This window comes from Drosophila yakuba, chromosome 3R (genome assembly GCF_016746365.2).
Source record: "Drosophila yakuba strain Tai18E2 chromosome 3R, Prin_Dyak_Tai18E2_2.1, whole genome shotgun sequence".
Classification (NCBI taxonomy): domain Eukaryota; kingdom Metazoa; phylum Arthropoda; class Insecta; order Diptera; family Drosophilidae; genus Drosophila; species Drosophila yakuba.
The window spans coordinates 5092726-5112428 of NC_052530.2; the positions used below are offsets into that span (position 1 = coordinate 5092726).

The window sequence follows — 19703 nt, forward strand, 5'->3', positions numbered from 1 at the left end:
AAGCCCCATCCAATCGGATCCGATCCGAGTTGGGGCAGCATTATTTCGGCGATTGTTACAATCACTTTCAAAGCCCCAACTAAGAGCAACATAATCTTTGATAATGATCATTGCCACTTGACAAGTGGTGAGGAAGATGATTGCGATTAAGACCATCGAAAGGTGCAATGTTGCCCGTTTCGTTTAGAAAGGAAATAACGAGAAGTAATGGCTTAAGGGATTGAGACTATTCAAAAATGTAATAACTAGTGTGTGTATTTTTTAACAGCTTCATCCTCAGCCCTACATTTTTGTAGTATAACTTAAAAAGTATTTTAAATGCCTTCTTAGTATTTGTTCCCGCTTTAAAGTTCTTGAGCATACTAGTAAAATGTGAGAGCAATTTCCATTAGCTACATATATATATTATATTTATGAGCGTTATGTGAAACAAGCCGAACTGGCTGCTCTGAGAAGTGGTCACCGACGGTCTTCAATTGGGAACTGTAAATTTAAAATACGAGACGTTCGCCGTTCACCTGGAGAGGTGGATAGGTGAGGTCGGGTTAGGTGGCAACTGCTAGCAACGCAGAGTCATTAGAATGTGCAACGTATTAATCTGCATGGCTATCTTCATCCAGCTAACCACGGATATTTTCCGCCACTTCTTGCATTCGCAGGTGGTTCGAGCGGCTAAACAAAAACTGAGTGACTATGCCGCCGAAACGCTAGCCAGCATTTCCAAGCGATTTTCCCACCTGCATGGCCTTCTCCAGGTGGCCGAGCTGCAGGTCATCGAGACGCTGCGCGAGTCCAGTTTGCCACCGCAAATGAAACTCAACGAAGCCATGGGCCAGCTGAATGGCTACGAATCTGTCATCAAGGTGGGTGTCTGAATACAGACTAATTTAGTTCCAGTCCTTAATAAAATCAACCATATCTTAACTTAGCGTTTAAAAAAGACCTTGGAAAGTGGGTCCGACAACAACGTAGGCGTTCCCAGCGATGTCTTGCTAAACTGGCTGCTCAAACTCATTTGCGAAAATATCGAGAAGATTCCAACAAGTGTGCAAGTCAGCAAGATCGAGGAAAATCCTTACCGGTAAAAAAAAACTATACCTATTTGTTCTCTCTATTATAACATTACAATATTTTGTCTATATTTTTAGCGTGACCTGTAGTAGATTCATGGACATGTCTAACATATTCAAGTGCGAGTTTGTGGACCCTAATATACAAGTTTGTTTCAAGACTGACTTCGAGAGTAGTCGTTGTTATTCATCGTCGCCCAAAGAAGAAAACACATTTTTTACGTCCTCCAGCAGTAGCAAGGAAAATCTTCAACCACTTTCACCCAATCTTGTATTGACCCAAAAGTCAAAGCTAAAGACCAACCAAATGTCACAAAGCCAAAAGAAACCGGCTAAAAATGCTATGGAGACCGCCCAATCCAGTGATGAGTTTCCAGCGAAGGATCTAGATTTTCTCCACAACTTCTCGGCAATGGACATCACCAATCCCAATAAAACGGCTGAAGACTGCAGCGATTGGTTCAAGACCGATGCACTGGTTAGGGTGCGCTCCGTGCAATCCCCGGAGGATTTCTATGTTCAAGGCATTCATGCTGCCCAGCGATTGCGAGAGGAGCTGGATACATTTGCGCAGACACTTTCGGATGGCTTCTCTGTTCCGACGGATATCGTGGTGGGTCAGCACTACATTATCCACCACAAGGTTCAGGACCGATTCTATCGCGCCATGGTCAGCCAAAAGCTAACCACTCGAGATTGGTTGAAAGTTTTTCTGCCGGATATGGGCATTTATTTTAATGCTCACAGAAGCGAGTGAGTTTTCTTCATAAGTAAGCCAAATTTCTTCTGCAATGCAAGCCCTTCCAGCTTCCGTGTGGTGCCGGAACGTCTATCCCACCTGCCGTACTCCGTCGTGCACTGCAGCCTGAGGGAGTTGATGCCTAACCATGGTGGAACCGAGTGGGATACTAAAGCCAGCGCCTTCCTTAAGCAGATAGTGCAGAAGTACGTTATTTTAAGCCTCCTAAAAATCCGACAATTCCACATTATTTTGGTTTTAGCAACCCGGTGCACGTGATCGTCAAGAAAGCTTTGACCCATGAACTGCATGAGGTGGACCTGATTACCAGCAACTACAACACCAACATCTCCGTGCGCGATTCTTTTTTATACTCTGGCCTGGCGCGCTCACGCGACGACCGTGGGTCAGCTATTGGTTCTCAATGGCTGCAGCCTGCCTCTACTACGCTTCGTATACCCAGGATGTCGTTCCAATTCGGAGACGTCCACATGATCCAGATGCTGCACGTGGAGGACCCGCAGGAGTTTTATGTCATGCGCCACGACTACGAGGAAAAGCGCTGTGTGTTGCAAGTCAGCCTGCAGGGAGCCATGGATCGCATTAACATTAGCCAGTTGCAAAACATCTTTCTTGGACGGCTGCGTCTCGGTTGTGTGCTGCAGTCGGATGGACAGTGGAAACGTGCTAGCATTGAGCAGATTCTTCCCGACGGTGAGTTAAGACAGCAATATTAAGACAAGACTATTAAAGGTTGTCGTATCTCATACTAATAAAGTTATTGTTTCTCAGGATATGTTCTGGTGCGCCTTGTGGACGAAGGTCCCAGCCAGAAGGTTTTCTGGGATCAATTGTTTGTTCTGCCTCCGAATTTTTGGGATACAGGGCTAGCAATTAAGTGCTGCCTGGCGGATGTGGAGACCAATGCAGAGCATTCCTATATGTGGACTCCAGGAGCGACGACCTTCTTCAAGCAGCTAACCTCGAATCCAAAACTTTATATGGAAGTTATTCGTTCGACGGAGGATGTGGTCTATGTGGCATTAAATTTTGTTCGCTCCAACTCGGAAACCACTAGTGTTGGGGTACAACTAGTGGCTCAAGGACATTGTACCTCAAGCGGAGAGAGCAGTAGAATGATTAAGCCACCAGAGTCAACACGATCTGTACGGCTTGATTTGGAAACGCACAAGTTTCTAGCACAGCAGAGGGAACGGCCAGCGGAACTGTCACCTTACCAAAAGCAGGATAACACCGAGCGCAACAAACGAACTACCGTCAATATTCTTCACGTTCGAAAGCCAGATGAGTTTTACGTGACCTTGCCCCATTTCCAGCAAGCCATCAATACCTTGCAAAAGTTGGTGCAGGAAGCAGCTGCCGCGATGTACCAGAATATGGTGCCCAGAACCAATTGGCAGGTGGGCGATATGTGTTATGCACGGGTTCAAGCCAAATGCGATTCGCAGGTTTTATGGCATCGTGCAATAGTAACAAAAGTCATACTACCTGGTATAACTTGCCAAATAGTCCGCTTCCAAGTGCAGTTAAGGGACTTGGGTGATCTGGTCGATGATGTGCCCAGTTCTTCTCTAGCCAATATCGATGAGGCGGACATGCGCATTTCAAGCAGCGCAAAGCGCTGTCATTTACACGGAATTCGGGCTATTAGTGATGAATGGTCCAAAGACGCCATTGAATTCTTTATGGATCAGTTGCAGGCGTATGACGATATCCACGTGACGGGACTCGGACATACAGAAAACTCTTTGAGCGTTGTTCTATGGGGCTCTCTTTCCATAGTCAGTGGAGCGTTTTCGCCCGCTCGTATAAAGTACGTTAATATCAACAAGGTTCTTCTAATGGCGGGAATGGCACAGAAGGATGTCAATTTCGATAATGAAGACCAGCAATCGATGCCGGAAAATGTAAGCGTCAGCTCCGCAGGAACTGATCGCACAAAATCCATCGACTTCAAAGTCTGGGAATCCTTTATAGACAAGGTTGATAGAATTGTTAAGACAAAAAGCCTAAGCCCCATTGATTCGCCAGGGGGGAGAGTCGGCTTCGAGCACAACGAGGACATGCCTCCGCTAGCACTGCTTGAAGATTTAGGAAACACCAAAAATACAACTGGTGAGACAAAACCACCCGCCGGTTGGATTACACGACGTAAGTGCGATAAGGCCATTTTCACGGCCATCGCTACCAATGTGACCTACGAATGCTGCATCTACTTGACTTTGGCCAGCGATAAACCCTTCATCGAGCATGTGCGCAATCTGCTGGTACGGGAATACAAGACACTAATGGAAAAGCAACAGGAGCGATCCACCTCCTATAACTACAAAGTGGGACAACCGGTGGTGGTCACCTATCACATGGACAACCTGATCTACCGAGGAATAGTGCAGCGCCTAAAAAACAATGACGATGAATACACAGTCTACTACGTGGATTACGGCAACGTGGAGCTGGTCAAGGCTGATGAACTGCTTCCATATGCTCCGTTCCCGGACCTAAATGCAATGTGCTTTCTGGTGGAAATTCATGGAGTGCGGTCAAAACAAGGAAAGTATTCTATAAAGGAAATGGATACGATCCACCGGAATTTGGTCATGAAGATGAGCAGTGTCCGTATTGTGGATGCTCAAATAGTGGGTTCGAACAAGCTGCCCACATGCCAGATCAAGGTTGGCAATGTTGACATTGGCACCATGATGATAGAGTGCGGAATGTCCGTACCAATTGAAAAGCAGGCAATCAAAAACAAAACCATGTATTTACCTTCCCAAAAAGCTCTCCAGGAGTTTAAAGTATTTAACGAACTTGACAACCTGGCCTCCGGAGAGGGAGAACTATCAGACGAAGAAGCGCCGCTGACCCAGTGGAAGCACGAAAGCATTTCATCGGTTCAGCAACCACCCACGAAGAAAAAATTCCTGGTAGATCATAGGGAGGTAGAAGCCGCCTATTTCGGGGATCAGGATTTTGATTGCCAGCAAGCCGCACAGAAAATGTCCCTCAATAATAGTTTGTATCTCAACGACTTTGGTAAATACGCTGGTGAAACAGCCGCCGAAAAATCTGGACTTGATGAATCAGAAGATGAGTCACACTCGAATTCCTCTGAAAATATGGATATGGAAGTATTTGCAAACAACGATGGCAGCCAGTTGAAGCCGCTAAATTCTTTCGCTTCCGATCAGTTGAAGCGCCGCATTGCTTTGCGTCAAAAGGTGAATGCTAAAAATACAATTTTTAAAAAAATATAAAAAATTTTCAAAATTATGATTACATTTTTTAAGGAAATTAAGGAGACCATCAGTTTTTCACCTCTGGACACCTCGTCGGTGAGGTCTTTCTACGACGGCAGTGGAAGCTTCAAGACTCTGAGCCTTCCCAATGGAATAAAACAGTTCCAGTGCACCGTGGACAACGTTTTATCAGCCACGGAGTTGCAGATCGCTCCATGTCTTTCGGAGTTTACCAAGTACGAGATCAGCCTGATACAAGAGACGAGCACTTTGATCAAGGACGCGGAACCACTGAAGAAGCCTAAGGTAGGCAACTTATGTCTGGCCCGCTATTCGAGGGATAAACAGTGGTACAGGGCCATTATCAAGGAGATTCCTCCAATTGTATCTCCAACCAGTGAGCAAGCCACAGTATTCTACATTGATTTCCATGACACCGAAAACGTTTCGTTTAACCACCTAAAAGTTATGCCCAGTCAGTTATTTATGTTTCCATTGCGGTCTTTCCGCGTCAAATTGCACGGCGTTAAGAAAAACAACAATTTTGAGGACAAATCAGTGCGCCAGGCACTGCAGGCCTGCCTCTGCAGACACTCGCTGCTTTTCGCCCGGGTACACTATCCTCTCAATTATCACGAGAACAATGCTGACCGCTCTAATAGCGAGTCTCTCATCCGCGTGGAGCTATTCGAGAACAGGCACAAAAGGAAGCTCGTGTACCAATCTTTGTGTGAAAATTGGATGTTCCTCAAAAAAACCTAAAGGCTAATGTCACACAGAATGTGAACATTAAAAATTTCTTTTTATTAGTTAGACTATATCTACGCTACATAAATGAATATGTATGACAGTATTAATTGTTATTTTTAGTTTCTGTTATCATTAAAATGTGGAAATATTTTTTTTTTAATTTAATTTCAAGCCAGAAAACCGATGATTTTATATTAATTAAATTGAAGTCTGCTAATTTTTATTTGTTCTGAACTGGGACTTCTCTTATTTAGATAATATTTTTTAATCAATCCTTTTTGCTGGGTTCTATATCTTCAAGCTCTGATATAGTTTTCGAATTTGATCTGAATTTTACTTTTATAAGTAGTGTTAGTCGCCTCCCACCTGTCCCGCAATAGAATCAATAAATGGCGCTGATTGTTTTGTAATTATCCATAAATTGAATTTATTTCCTTCATAGAATGGGATTCTTTTCATTAGTTCTCATTGAAATCTTTATCGTAAGTTGTAAATATTTTAAAATTGTTTTGTTTTCATTTGTTTGTTTTCGTATTATTATGATGCATGTATTGTGAAATTTTATTTATACTTAATGGGTTCACTTAAAGCTACAAATTTTAACTAATGCTGCAATAAACCATTAAAACAATCCTTTAAAATAGCCTAGAGAAGTTGCAACTACTATAAATCAAAAATATGCTACGTACATCGAAATTTGTTATCCAATATGACAGTTGTGTTCGCTTACGTTCGATTGCTGGCAGAGTTTTCTCTTTAATTAGAAAAATACAAATTATATAACAAGTTGTTAGATGGGTGTTCGTTTTCTGTGTATGTGTTCTTCGCTTAGAATGTGCTTAAGTTCTGGAAAAACTCGAAAGTTTCAAGACCAATTTCGGCTAACTTAAATTAACTAGTATGCTCTTCTAGGCATGGATAAGTAAATGAATAAACTTAAGTCGAACTAAACTACAGAAATGAAAAGTATCGCGGCATATAGATTTTAATCGATGTATATTGCACTGAACTAGGTGTAACATTTTACTAAAGTGGGTTAAAATCTAAAACCTAAACGGGATTAAAGCGGTTGACGCGAATTGTAATTCGAATCCAGAGGAAGAGAATGGGGAACACTTTCACATTTAGCTTCTTAAACCACATCCAAAATTTAAGATTAGTAAAATGTAATTATTGTGATAATTGTTTCTTGTTTGATTATTCAACAAGAGTTGGCAATCGCATATGTTAACTAAATATATAGTTCGATAAGTAATACTAATTTGTTGTTTTGTTTTGTTGTTTTAACCACAGACACACACAGTACACACATAGAAGAGTCATAAACAGCTACCTAGGTAATGATTATATTAAACTTTAGTTCGATTACGAAGCCCATTGGAACCGAACACCCTTAGGCCTCCACCGTGAACGGATCGCGCGAATGGTGGATCTTCAGATGCTTGTTGTGATTGGTCTTGGTAGTGGAGCTTTTGCCGCAGATGGTGCACGTGAACGGACGCTCTCCGGTGTGCATTCGCCGGTGCTCTATCAGATAGTAATGTCGATGGAAAGACTTATCGCACTGGTCACAGGTAAACTTTTTGGTGCCGTGATGTTCGCGTCGATGTCGCATGTAGTTGTACTTGCGGATAAACTTGCAACCGCAGTACTCGCACGTGTACGGCTTGATCTGCTTGTGCGCGTTGATGTGGTTTTTGAAGTCCAGCTCTCGCACGAATGCCTTTGGGCAGTATTCGCACTTAAAGGGCTTCGCCGTCCGGTTGGCGTGTACCCACGAGTGGATCTTGAGATTCCATTTGGTGGAGAAGCTCTTGCTACAAATTGCGCAATCGTATTGGGGCTCCGTTGAATGCGTCGCCATATGCGCCTTGATGGACGTCTTTGCGAAGATCTGCTTACACATGGGGCATTCCATAGGTTCGGCGTAGTCAAACTTATCAGAGTGGGCCAGCCGTATGTGACGACGTAGCGAGTTGGCGTGCACAAACCGATCGCAGCAGTACGGACAGCACTTCGGCTTCAGGTCGTGCGTTTCCTTGTGCCACAGGAAGCGGGCCTTCGAGGGCAAGACTTCACCGCAGTGGCACACGTATTCCTTTTTGCGCACCATCATTTTCGTGTGGCGCTTGCGGTGTTGCGTCAGATTCGAGTAGCGCTTGAACTTTTTGCCTGTTGTGTGTAAAAAAGGAATTAGTTAGGGAAATATAAAAGCTTAAGTATGATGCGCAGATAAGTATTTCTACTACATCAAAATGATCAATTACATTAAAACTCATCGACCCATGATAAGGAATAATAATAGTATTTGAATTACCGCATATCTTGCACTTGAGAGGCGTTTGCCCCGTGTGCATCCGCATGTGTTCGACCAAGGCGCTGCGCACCACGAACTTCTTGTCGCAGACGTAGCATCCAAACTCCTTCCAGCCCAAGTGCCGCTTTAAGTGCAAGGAGAAGTTCTTCCAGCGGTAGAACTTCTTGCCGCAAGTGAAGCATTCAGCGGGATGCTCGGTGAGATGGGCGTCATAGAGCTTTACGGACGGGAAATCGGTACGACAGACATAACAAAGAAATATGGATTTTTCCATAGCCTTCTGCTCCAGCTCACTAAGGTTGTTGCGCTCCTGTCCGAGCTTGGATTCGTTGTAGGCGATGAGCATTCGATACAACGCTGCTAATTTAGCTGCTGGCGTCGTCATGGCTAATGGCGGCAGCGTCGGCTTTTCATCTAGCTGGTTGGGTGGCTTAATGTCATCATCCACATCACAGTCACCATCACCGCCGATGCCCATCAGCTCGGAGTCCTTGACATCAGCCAAAAGTTCGGAATGGTCGCGCATTTGTTCAACATCCTGCTTTTCCTGGCACTGCTCCTGTTTTATCTTCACTATGCCATCTTTGGAATCCTCAACCTCACCACCCTGCAGTATCATCTGCTGCTGTGGCGGTATCATCGAAGTATTGATTTGCGGCTGAGTGCAAATAAGACGCCGATTTTGCCGCACGTAGTTGTGCTCGCCAATCATGTGCGCATTGCGCTCTTTAAGCTTTTCGAAAATTGCCTCGCAGTGAGGACACTTGTAGAGCTTGCGACGATGCGGTTTTCGCTGGGCAAAAGCAGCCGCCTCCGCTGCCGCCTCAGCAGCAGCCCGTGATGTCGAAGCTATTGGTGGACCTGCCAGCATAGCCGTTGACGTACATGCAGAGGAGGTGGCCGCTGTCGGGAGGACATCTTCCAGATGACTCCTTCTCGAGCTAGATGAAGCCTCATCATCCACAGCATTAAAGTCAAAACTGTTGGAGTTTAAGAGATGGAATAACCTTTATACGATGTCTTCAAAGATTAAAATTCCCATGCTTACCGTTTTTGCTCCCTCTGCTGCGCGCTGAGATCCTGAGCCGGATAATAGTCTTGCCGCCAATTAGGATTGTAGTCGCCAGAAAACTGGTTTCTGAAATAGCGCTGCGAAATGTCCCCATAAACCTGTAAGGGATTCAAATTGTACTTCGTTTTGGATAAAACCGAAATGAAATTTAACTTACCGACTCACTCCAGGAGTTCTCGATGTCGCAGTTGCTTTCTTGTTCGGAGATTTCACCCTTAGCGGGCATCTTCTCATCGGTGCGAATATTCAGACCACCCACCAAACTGCTTTCCGTGCCAGCACCAGCAAACGACGACGACGTTGTGGACGCGGAAGCGGAGGGCAGGTTGCTACTGCTGCTCAGCTGCTCCCGCTTGCAGGCGTCCAGGTCAAGATATTTTGCATCCTCGTCCAAAGCAACGTTACAGCAATCGACGGCCGCTAGAGCAGCGTTAAAGTTAGTGGGCTGGTGGCTGACCACATCCTGGCTCTGATTGGAGGGAGTGGCTGTTCCTGATTCCGCACCACCCTGATTCTGTGGATCGTGCTCTGGCTCTTGCTGGTACCATGACTGCAGCGATTGGGTCTTGGCCACCCGGAATGTAGCATTCATCGAGTCGTGGTCCATTGAATTGCTGGACGACGAAGCCAAAGTGGCCGCATTGGTGGCATCGCTAACCCCGTGCTGCTGCTGATGATGATGCTGCTGCCTGGAAAAGGGATTGAAGTATGTGGCCGTCGTGGCCGTGGTAGAGGCCTGGTGGTACAGAAAGTTAAAGTCCGGCGGCTGTAACGTGTTTTGGACCTGGGCTGCTGAGGAGGTGTAGGAAGACGACGAGGATATCACAATCTCATCCACGTCCATGTTGTTGTCCGGCAGGATGTACTCCTCGCCCGGCTTGGCCGGTGCTTTGGAACAGCTGTTACTGCTGCTGGCGAAAACTGATCCCGCCGAGGGAAAACCTGCACTAGCATTTACCACGAAAGTGGTGCTGGTTGCGGCCAGTGGCGCCGGCTGCTTCGAGTTCGCAAACTCCAACAGCACCCGGGCATCGTCGTCGTTCACCGCCGAGTGATGATGCAACAGTTTGCGGCTGGTGGTCAGGTGCTTCTCCAGAATGCTGCTGCTACTACTCGGCGCTGGCGCCTCCACGGTTTCACTCTTTACCTGCACCAGATCTCTTGATATGGATGGGTTGTTGCTGGGGGAAGATGGTCTGTCAGTCTTTTTTGTTGTCGTCGCATTCGCTGGTGCTGTTTGTTTTGGTTTGATGACTAATTTCTTAGGCCCACGATGCTGAGCGGGAGTTGAGAAGCGCTGCGGTAACAATGTAGTGGTGGGCTCGACCTCGACTTTCATGGGCGGCGGCTGTGTGAGATCCTCGGGAGACACTTCTGTCGCCGTTGCTGAACTAGGTGCTGCAGCCGTGCTTGCCATTCGAATGACACTGGTAGTGCCGTGCTCAAGACTGGGCTTTTGCTCCAGATCGGCATTAGCAGGCAATGCTACGTTGTCGTAATCATCCAAGGGCTCTTCCTTCTCCACCTTGACGAGTGGTATGGGAGCCACAGCGGCAAACGGTCGACTTGCCCCAATACGACTGGAGGCCACAATGTTGCCCATCAAATCTAGGTACTCATTCATATTAAGCGGAACATCGCTCAGTACAGTAATTCGATTCTTTTTGGACTTTGTAGTGGCGGTGGAGTTAGAATTGGAGGCGGAGTTGGACGCGGAATTGGAATGATTGTCCGCCAGATTGGAGGTAGAAGCTCCAGCAGCACTCGTAGAAGGAGCCGTGCACAATGGAGGTGGTAGTGATGCCGCGGCATTTGGCTGCTCCTGCTTACGCTCTTTTTCCATCTCACTCTCACATCCGCTGCTAAGGCTCATGAACTCCTCCTCGTCCGACGTGCGTTTGGAGCCTCGCTTCGGCTTTGTCTTACGGGCCTTTTTCGTTGTCTTGCTCATATTACGGCTGTGACTGTTTTCCTCCCGCTCATCGTCCCCGTCTTCTTCCTCGGGTGGCGCTTCATGCTCGTCTTCCTCCTCTTCATCCTCGTCATCCTCATCATCATCGTGTATGTGCAGAACACTCGGCGGGGATTGATAAATGCGCTCGATCACGGAGAACTCGCCGTCCTCTTTTTCCACACATTCAACTATATGCTTCGGCGTCTCCTGGACAATGAAGTCACCATTGTCCCGCTCAAGGTAGTGTGCCACCGGTGATTCCGCATACCGCAATACCGAAGATGAGGTGGTGGAACAGGCTGGCGATGCACAGGCCACTGCCGCTGCAGCATTAAGCAGTGCTCCAAACGGAGAGTTTGTCTGACGATTTGAACGTAGACCAGATCCCGAGGTCGAGGGGTTGTTGGAGGAACTGCAGCTACTGCTGGCCCCTAAGCCGTAGGTCGGCAAGATCGGTGGCTGTTGGTGACTCTGTTGGCTCGGCTGCTGCGACTGAGGAAGCTGATGGTGTTGACCCTGATTTTGCACTAAATTGTGGATCTGCACCTGTTGCTGTGCCGGCGGCGGTGGTGGCGGATTCAGAAATACTTCCGTTTGCGGCTTACTCGGCTGCTTGACAGCTGCAGTTGCATGTGAAGTTGAGACCGCTGCTGTCGTCGGTGGTGCCAGGGCTAGGTTGTGTTGCATGGCCACGCTTTGGGACTGTGGCTGCTGTTTGTTTTGGTTGTGCTGAGATCGAATTTGACTAATGGCGGCTCCATAGGCGGGAGGTGGTTTCTGGTGCGATTGCTGCTGGGTCTGCGGTGGAGTAACCGTCTGCTGTTGCTGCGTAAATAGCTGTAAAGAGATTCGGGTGGTTTAAGAACGAGATTCAATTCTAAAATAATGTGGAAAAATCAATGTCCAATCATAAAAGGTACAGTGCCCATTATATATATATTTGTTTGTCTATACTTTTTGTAAGTACAATTGCTTTTTTTCTTGGCACAAGAAATTTAACGCAAACGTGGATCTTGTAATCTTGGATGCACCCTTTTTGACCAGATAAAAATGCTTTGCAGCTCACCTGCAACGGCGGAGGTGGGGGCAAAGCTGTGGCGTAGCTGAACTTCAGAGCAGGCTGATGCTGCTGCTGCTGTTGCTGCGGGGGCTGCTGATGTGAAAAGTGAGCCTGCTGTTGATGGCTAGCGAGGAAGTGCTGCTGAGGCAACTGCGGAATTACCAGCGCGGCTGTTGAGGCGGTGATACCACGCCCAAAGCCCGTCGTCTGTGACGGCTGCTGCTGGTTGAAGCGATAATCCGGAGTGACCTGCGGCTGGTACAAAGTGGACACGCTACTCGTGGTGGGATGTGCGGATGAGCTGGCTCGCACCTCAGTCGTGGACGGTGCGCATTTCAGTGCTTTTATCGGTGGATTGCTCGGTTTGCTGCTGCTGCTGTTGCTTGCGGAGTTGGAGGTGGGTGTGGAGCTGGTTGTGGAAGAGCTGGCTACGTTGGAGCAGGCCGCCACGAGGGAGGAGGATAGTGGTGGTGGTGCTGGTGGCGGCACAGGCGCTGTTGCAGCTGATATGGTATTGACCACGACTGGTTTAACATCGCCGCCAGAAGGTGGTGATAAGACGGCCGGTTTCTCATCAGCACTGGCTTCGCCTCCGCTGGATCCACCTCCAGTTCCTCCTGTCAACATGGCGGCAGCGAGAACACTACCCATACTGTTGCCAGCGTTTCCAACGATCGTCATCTGCACCAGTGCCTTGATCACCTGCTCCTTGGGATGGGTCTCCAAGTGATCGGAGAGATTCATTCCCGCATGCAGGTACAATGTGCACACGGGGCATTGGACACTGTTGTCGACCATGATGACAATTTAAGATTGTTCTATATGTGGCTCCTGCCTACTCCTGCTCACTGGCTGCCCCTTCGCTCTGGGAGCCTGGTTTCTAGCTTTTTAGTGCGACGGATGACTGGCTTGGCTGCCCTTCAGAGTCATAAAACCACGTATCTCCTTGGTTTGGCGTCCATCTTGCTCAATCCTCTGATTCGACACGGGTGAGCTGCAATGGAGAACATAAAAAATGTCAGAATGTTGGTGCCAGAAGTCTCTGTACCAGTCCCTGGGCTCATTCTGCGCTCCGATATCAGCGTCTTCGGTGAAACGCTACCCGATATGCGAAGAATGCACCGTCCGACAATCCAAGTGATCGAGTATCCGCGGTATGCGTGCAGCGTAATCTTAACAAACGCGGTTTTACGAAATTAATACAACTTTATGAAGGGGTGGATACTTTCACAATAAACCCTACTTCTACTTTTGGGGAGGCGATTTGGATTGAAAGCCAGGAGGAACCCTACGAACACCAGATATCTAACTTTTATCAGTCAATCACACTTTAAGAAAATCTTGCAGAATGAGAACTACAAATATGTTTTACTATCGGGTGAAGCCACAAAGAATCAGTACAAAACTTTCGATGCAAGTTTCTTTGTAGTGACTAATTTCTTTAAAAGCCACCAAGATAAAAGCATGAGAAAAAGAAAATCATTTGAAGAAAGGCTGCTGAAAATAAGACCACATTTCTCAGATGGTCATTATAATGATTTTGAATAACCAGTAATTATTTCTTTTTTTAGAAAGCTTCAAAATAAGTACATTGTATCATATTATTCATTGTTAATTAGTGAGGATCTCAAAAGTCATTGTAAGAAACAGAGGTTACAGGAATATCGACTAAAACAAAGCGGACTCAACCTCAACAGTCACCTAAAAGTCTATTCCCCATTTTCAAAATTAGTGGGGGTAATTTTTAAATCGATTCTATTGATTAGTAAGCCCACGTCTGATATTTAAGTCCATTGATATTAACATTATTATCTAATTATCAAGAATGGAGCTTAAGACCAACATGCGAATTCTGATTAGATGGTCCTGCTTGGAAGCGAGGAGAGGCTTTTAACTTCCAGGTGTGAGTGGTGGAAATGGCGGATTGGAATGCCGGCCGCAGATGAGTGATACAACTTTTGGAGCAGCTTTTTTCGCTCGGGGAGCCAGAGCAGCAGGAAGAAACGCAATCAGAATCGGAAAAAAGAGGCAACGACCCAGACCCAGCCTGCTGACGAGTTATTGCCCGTTCCTCTGGTTTGCCTTTTGCTGCTTGCCTTTTGCAATAACTTTTGCTTTTATTTATAGTCTTTCTGTAGACCAATACTTGCTGGCTTCTTTTTTGGGATTTGGCCATCTCTGCAAGGGTGGCTCTTTGTTTTGGGGGCAAAGGACAATGCGAGGGCTGCACATAAACAGCGGCAAACAAATGTCTACGTCTGTTGCTATTGATTTTTCCTTTGCCAAAGGTTACACACACCACGCACACACTACACCCACATGCACACACAGACAGTTGAAAAAAGAGGAGCACACGGTGCGTAAATGCATTATGATTTATTCCAATATCCCACTTTGCAGCAACAACAATTACAGCCAACCCTTTTTCCAGTGTGCACGCGCGCGTGTGTGTACGTTAATGTTGCTGATCTTGCCACTTATTGTACGCCTTTTTCTGATGCTTATTATTCACATAATTACAGACACACACAATTTAAAAATGCACATATTTCCGCTTTTGTTCGCCAGCCATTGCCATCGATTTCGTTTTCGTTTCCTCCATGGAATGGAATGACACTTCCACGAAGAGAGGACGCCAGCTAATTACCAGTATCGATCGAGGAGTGAGAGCGAGCGGCTGAGAGAGTATCCTTGGAAATGGAAAGAGCGTGGTGCACCTGCGGCCGCTTGAAGATGGAGAGGCGGTGGATATGGAGGAGGAACAGGAGGACCAGGAGCTCCTGACTCTTTTCTCTTCTTCTTTTTCTCGTTCAATGACACAGAAATCTTTCCTCTCGTCTTCCGCTTTGTGCGCTCCTTCTTCCAATATACAAGCGAGCTTTTTATATGTTCGAGTACAACTACGAGGCCATCGCTGCGTTTATCTCCCTCTGCTGTGTGTGTGTGCGTTTGTGTGTGTTGGAGTGCGTGTGGCTACACACAAAGTAAAATTTTCAAGCACGTTTTTCATGCACTGTAAGCCGTTTTTTGTCTACTGCCGCATCGAAATCGAATAAACGCCACTTTCATCTACACTTTGGTGTACAATTCGTGCAATTTGCTGCACTTTTCACTACCGAAAACCGTTTAAATCGTTTTCACCTTGCGACAAGAAAAATTACAACACCAGGCGCTGAAGTGCTGCAAAACGTATGCGGGCTGCGGGAAATTCCCAGCACTAGCAGTGGTGGTATTTAAATCTGAGCAGTTCTTTAAGCTATTTTCTCGCTAAATATTAAATTTTTCGGTGAAACCAAGAGACGGGAGTAGCAAAAACTAGATTAAAACTATTTATACTTTTTCAGGTGTTTAAGTTAGAAAATATAACGAAATAGTTTCTTAATCGTTTATTACATATTGTTAATATTATTATCTGTACCATAGCGATTTATTTCCCATTAACAATATGCATTTTTTTTGAGTCCCTGGTAAGGGAAATTTTTCAAAGAAGAAGAAGAAACATCAAGCCGGATTGCAGGGAATTCTTTGGATAAATTTGTCAACGTTCGCTAAGATTTTCTCGGATTTTTGCATTAAATAATAAAAAAAAACAGATATGGCAGATAAGGCGCAGGAACAAAGTATTATGGACAAGTCCATGCGGTCGGTTTTTGTGGGGAACATACCCTACGAGGCCACCGAGGAGAAGCTGAAGGAGATTTTCAGCGAAGTGGGCCCGGTTTTGTCACTGAAGTGAGATATTTTATATATAGCCATGCAATACCCCACTGTAAGGCACTTATTCCTAATCCTCCAGACTGGTCTTCGACCGGGAAAGCGGCAAACCCAAGGGCTTTGGCTTCTGCGAGTACAAGGACCAGGAGACGGCTTTAAGTGCCATGCGGAATCTGAATGGCTATGAGATCGGCGGCAGAACACTGCGGGTGGATAACGCCTGTACGGAGAAGTCGCGTATGGAGATGCAGCAGCTGCTTCAGGGACCACAAGTGGAAAATCCCTATGGCGAGCCCTGCGAGCCGGAGGATGCTCCCGAGCTCATCACCAAAACTGTGGCATCCCTGCCACCGGAGCAAATGTACGAGCTGATGAAGCAGATGAAGCTCTGCATCGTGAGCAATCCTTCGGAGGCACGCCAGATGCTTATGCTCAATCCTCAGTTGGCCTACGCTTTGCTCCAGGCAATGGTGGTTATGAGGATCGTAGATCCGCAGCAGGCGCTCGGCATGCTTTTCAAAGCCAATCAAATGCCTCCCGTTTTGGGTGGAAATCCGCACCAGGGTCCTGGGAACCACTCCATGATGGGACAACAGCAGGTTCCGCAGCAGCAGGTGCAGATTCCGCCGCAACAGCAGCAGGCTCCTCAGCCTCCAATGCCCGTCCCCGGACCTGGCTTCCCACCCAATGTCCATCCAAACGATATCGATTTGCGCATGGTGCCCGGTGGACCCATGCCGATGGATCACAGGATGATGGGCCGCGGTATGGACCAGGATTTGCGTGGTTCTCTTCCCAATCCAGTGCCTCCGCCACTGATGGATCCGCGAACTCGTGCCCAGATGCCCCCACAGCAGCAGGCGCCAACGGCCCCTTATCCCAGCGATCCGCGCCAGCGTCCCATGGATCCCAGGTTAAGGGCAGGACCTGGTCCTCAGCAGCAGGCACCGCCACAAGGTATTCCCCAAGCACCGCCACCAACACAGCAGCAACAGGCGGCCGCTCAGCAGTTACAGAGCAGACTAGGCGCCCATGGAGTCCTGCCCTCGGACGCCTCCGACCAGGAGAAGGCTGCCCTTATTATGCAGGTGCTGCAGCTGTCCGACGAGCAGATTGCCCAGCTGCCCTCCGAGCAACGGGCCAGTATCCTCATGCTCAAGGAGCAGATTGCGAAGAGCACTCAGCGCTAAATCTACTCCGACTAACACGGTTGGAAAATAACTTTTCAGTCATGCTTTCTATAGTACATTCAATATGAATCAATTAATAAAAAGAAAATTTTCACGCAAGAATTTTTAATAAGCGGAATGGTGCTGTGTTCAAAGAGCGGAGACTAGGGTCTGGTGCAACTTCTGTACGGTCGTGTTGAGCATTTGTCGAAGCACATCATCCTCAGCACAGTTTATGACCTGAAAAAATGACAGATTATCGATATTTACGCCTTTAGAAAGCAGCTTCTACGAACACTTACGAGGGTTTCCAGGTTTATTTCCGCACGTTTCCCGCTCACCGTTACTGGCAGCAGATCGCCCTTGAACATTTTTGGCACGCAGTTGTCGCCGAAGGTGTCCTGTAGTGTCTCAATTAGGCACTCCCGAAAGCGCGAGTCCTCTGACTTGGTTTGCTTTGTGGCGCCCTTCAGATTTGTTCCTCCCAACTCTGACTGCATGATGCAGGCGAGAACGGCATCGGCGTACACATCATTCACATGGGTCGCTTGCCACTCCATTACAATGATTTTCTGCTCCACAGTCAGCTCGATGCAGCCGAAAACCCGCAGCTTTCGCTCCGCCTCCAGCACCTCCACGCATCCGGCACCAATGCGATCTAGCAGGAGCTCTAGAGTGGCCAACGAGCTGCCCCAAGGAATCGACTGACGTTGTGTTACAACAGACATGCTCATGTCCGTGTATTCTGTGGGTATTTTTTGATTCAATGAATTGAAATTTTAACAAAGGAATTTATCAATATATTACTTACTCCCCAGATCAGAAGGGGCCAACAGATGGTACTTGAAGTCGCGTTTAACTAGAACGCCTGAGAGTTTGCTTCCCACCTCCGAGTTCTTGGCAGCGAGGCTTCCCATCACCTTGGCGGTTTTCTCGCCACGGAAATAAAGGTCCACGGCATGCGTGTTTCGCGGGTTGTAGAACTTAATATCTGTACTCGCATCTGCTTCGTATTCCCTCTGTAGAGCCAACTTCAGACGCGACATCTCGTTCTGCTCTCCGTGGACGAGCACCACATGCGTGGGCTTTAGTAGGCGGATGAATTCACTAGTCTGCTGGTAGTCCGTGTGAGCCGAAAATGATATGTAGTCGACGGACATGTTGAGCGGCAGCTTCTGACCCGACAGTGTGGTGATCTCCTCCGGTTCGGAGAGAACGGCTTTGGCCAAAGTGCCTTCCACGCAGTAACCGGCTATGATCACTCCGTTCTTGGGATCTGTACACCAGCTCTCGAAAAGCTCTCGCGACAATCCCGACTGCATCATACCGGGCGAAGCCATGATTACACAGGGCCCTATATCCTCGAAGTGATCGATGCCCTTTAGGTTGGAAATGTGGCGGAAAACAAAGGGATTGTTTACCGCTATCTGTCGTCGAATTCGATCATTCATGGCATTGATGTACGTCTGGTAGACAGCCATGCACTTCTTGGCCAGAGAGGAGGCATAGTAGATGGGAATCTCGTGCAGATCCGGATTTTGTGACCAGAATTCATCCAGAATAAGTAGCAGTTCTTGGGCACGGCCCAAAGCAAATACAGGGATCAAGCATCTGCCGCCTTGCTGAACTATTTTCTGCACAAGCGAGGTAAATCGGTTCTCTCGATCCTCTCTTTTCTCGTGGATGTGAGTGCCGTAGGTAGACTCTGTGATTAGAACATCCGGCTTCATGGGTGGCACCTCGGCGGCCATCAAATGTCGATCCTCCTGCCGCGAGAAGTCACCAGTGTACAAGATCTTGATACCAGCAATCTCTATCATGAACATGGCAGCTCCCAAAACATGACCAGCAATATAGGCACAAAAGCGCACGCCCATTACATCGCGCTCCTCGTGGAAATTGATCGTCTCGATCTTCTCCATAGAGGCCTCCAGATCAGCTTCTGTATACAGCATCTGCTCGGTGGATATGTTACTGATCTTAATGTAATCGGACAACATCCATCGGTAAATGGCTTTAGTGGCATGGGTCATGAAGCAGCGGCCTTTAAAGCTGGTCTTCATGAGGAACCAGGGCAAGGCGCCACAGTGATCCAAGTGGAAACTGACAATTATACCGATTCACCATTAAAAGTTTAATGTGCATTTAATCTCTACAGTACTCACTGTGAAATAAACAGCAGATCAATTTCATCCGCCTCTATTAGATCCACGTAGGGCAGGGCATCCATGCCGGACAATCCCGGATGGATTCCGCAGTCCAGCATGATCTTCTTGCCCTTGAATTCCAGCATAATGCAGGAGCGTCCAACTTCCTGGCCAGCACCACTGAAATATAAACGCTACCGCTGAGTTTCGTGAATATGGATTAAGTCAAGTTTCCTTACAGTGGCTTGATCTGCAGCAGGTCGCTTTCCTCATCTGGCATGCGTGCATCACCTGTTGCCTGTGTCATGATGTCTAATACAATGTAATCAATAACCAAACAAACTTTACAAATCGCCGGCAACAAAATGATGTGCTGGGCAGTGTGACCAAAGTTTATTGACTGCCGGTAAAGACCTGTTCACACAAGAGCTGGAAGATACATTTTCTCTTTACA

At 47.1% G+C, this 19703-nt stretch overlaps 4 protein-coding genes across 5 annotated transcripts in view; 2 read left to right on the plus strand and 2 right to left on the minus strand.

The window, feature by feature from the left end:
* LOC6535584 overlaps positions 1-6237 on the plus strand; it is a 59683-nt gene extending 53446 nt beyond the window's left edge. Inside the window, exons 4-10 of the mRNA XM_039375361.2 lie at positions 660-863; positions 930-1081; positions 1149-1823; positions 1878-2015; positions 2072-2523; positions 2602-5048; positions 5118-6237. Of these exons, the coding sequence (XP_039231295.1) occupies positions 660-863; positions 930-1081; positions 1149-1823; positions 1878-2015; positions 2072-2523; positions 2602-5048; positions 5118-5828 (4779 nt within the window). The 3' untranslated portion in view covers positions 5829-6237. The remainder of the gene's footprint in view (positions 1-659; positions 864-929; positions 1082-1148; positions 1824-1877; positions 2016-2071; positions 2524-2601; positions 5049-5117) is intronic.
* Positions 6238-7146: 909 nt separating this feature from the next.
* On the minus strand, positions 7147-15433 carry LOC6535585. 2 transcript variants are annotated; one of them, XM_015191742.3, is made up of 6 exons: positions 15361-15433; positions 12226-13213; positions 9363-11996; positions 9182-9303; positions 8134-9113; positions 7147-7988 (listed from the first exon to the last, which is right to left on the minus strand). In XM_015191742.3, the coding sequence occupies exons 2-6, from the start codon at positions 13015-13017 to the stop codon at positions 7210-7212; spliced, it is 5307 nt and encodes a 1768-aa protein (XP_015047228.2). In that variant the 5' UTR covers positions 13018-13213; positions 15361-15433; the 3' UTR covers positions 7147-7209. The 2 variants fall into 2 exon arrangements, with proteins under 2 accessions (XP_015047228.2, XP_002096213.2); XM_002096177.4 differs by having other exon boundaries at positions 14867-15409.
* Positions 15434-15706: 273 nt separating this feature from the next.
* LOC6535586 (cleavage stimulation factor subunit 2) lies at positions 15707-17241 on the plus strand. Its single transcript, XM_002096178.4, has 2 exons — positions 15707-15951; positions 16016-17241. Exons 1-2 carry the CDS (start codon positions 15815-15817, stop codon positions 17121-17123), a joined length of 1245 nt encoding a protein of 414 aa, XP_002096214.1. The 5' UTR covers positions 15707-15814; the 3' UTR covers positions 17124-17241.
* LOC6535587 (cleavage and polyadenylation specificity factor 73) lies at positions 17212-19672 on the minus strand. The gene is made up of 5 exons (XM_002096179.4): positions 19489-19672; positions 19268-19429; positions 17914-19205; positions 17405-17847; positions 17212-17342 (listed from the first exon to the last, which is right to left on the minus strand). The coding sequence occupies exons 1-5, from the start codon at positions 19554-19556 to the stop codon at positions 17253-17255; spliced, it is 2055 nt and encodes a 684-aa protein (XP_002096215.1). The 5' UTR covers positions 19557-19672; the 3' UTR covers positions 17212-17252.
* Between the last annotated feature and the right edge of the window lie 31 nt (positions 19673-19703).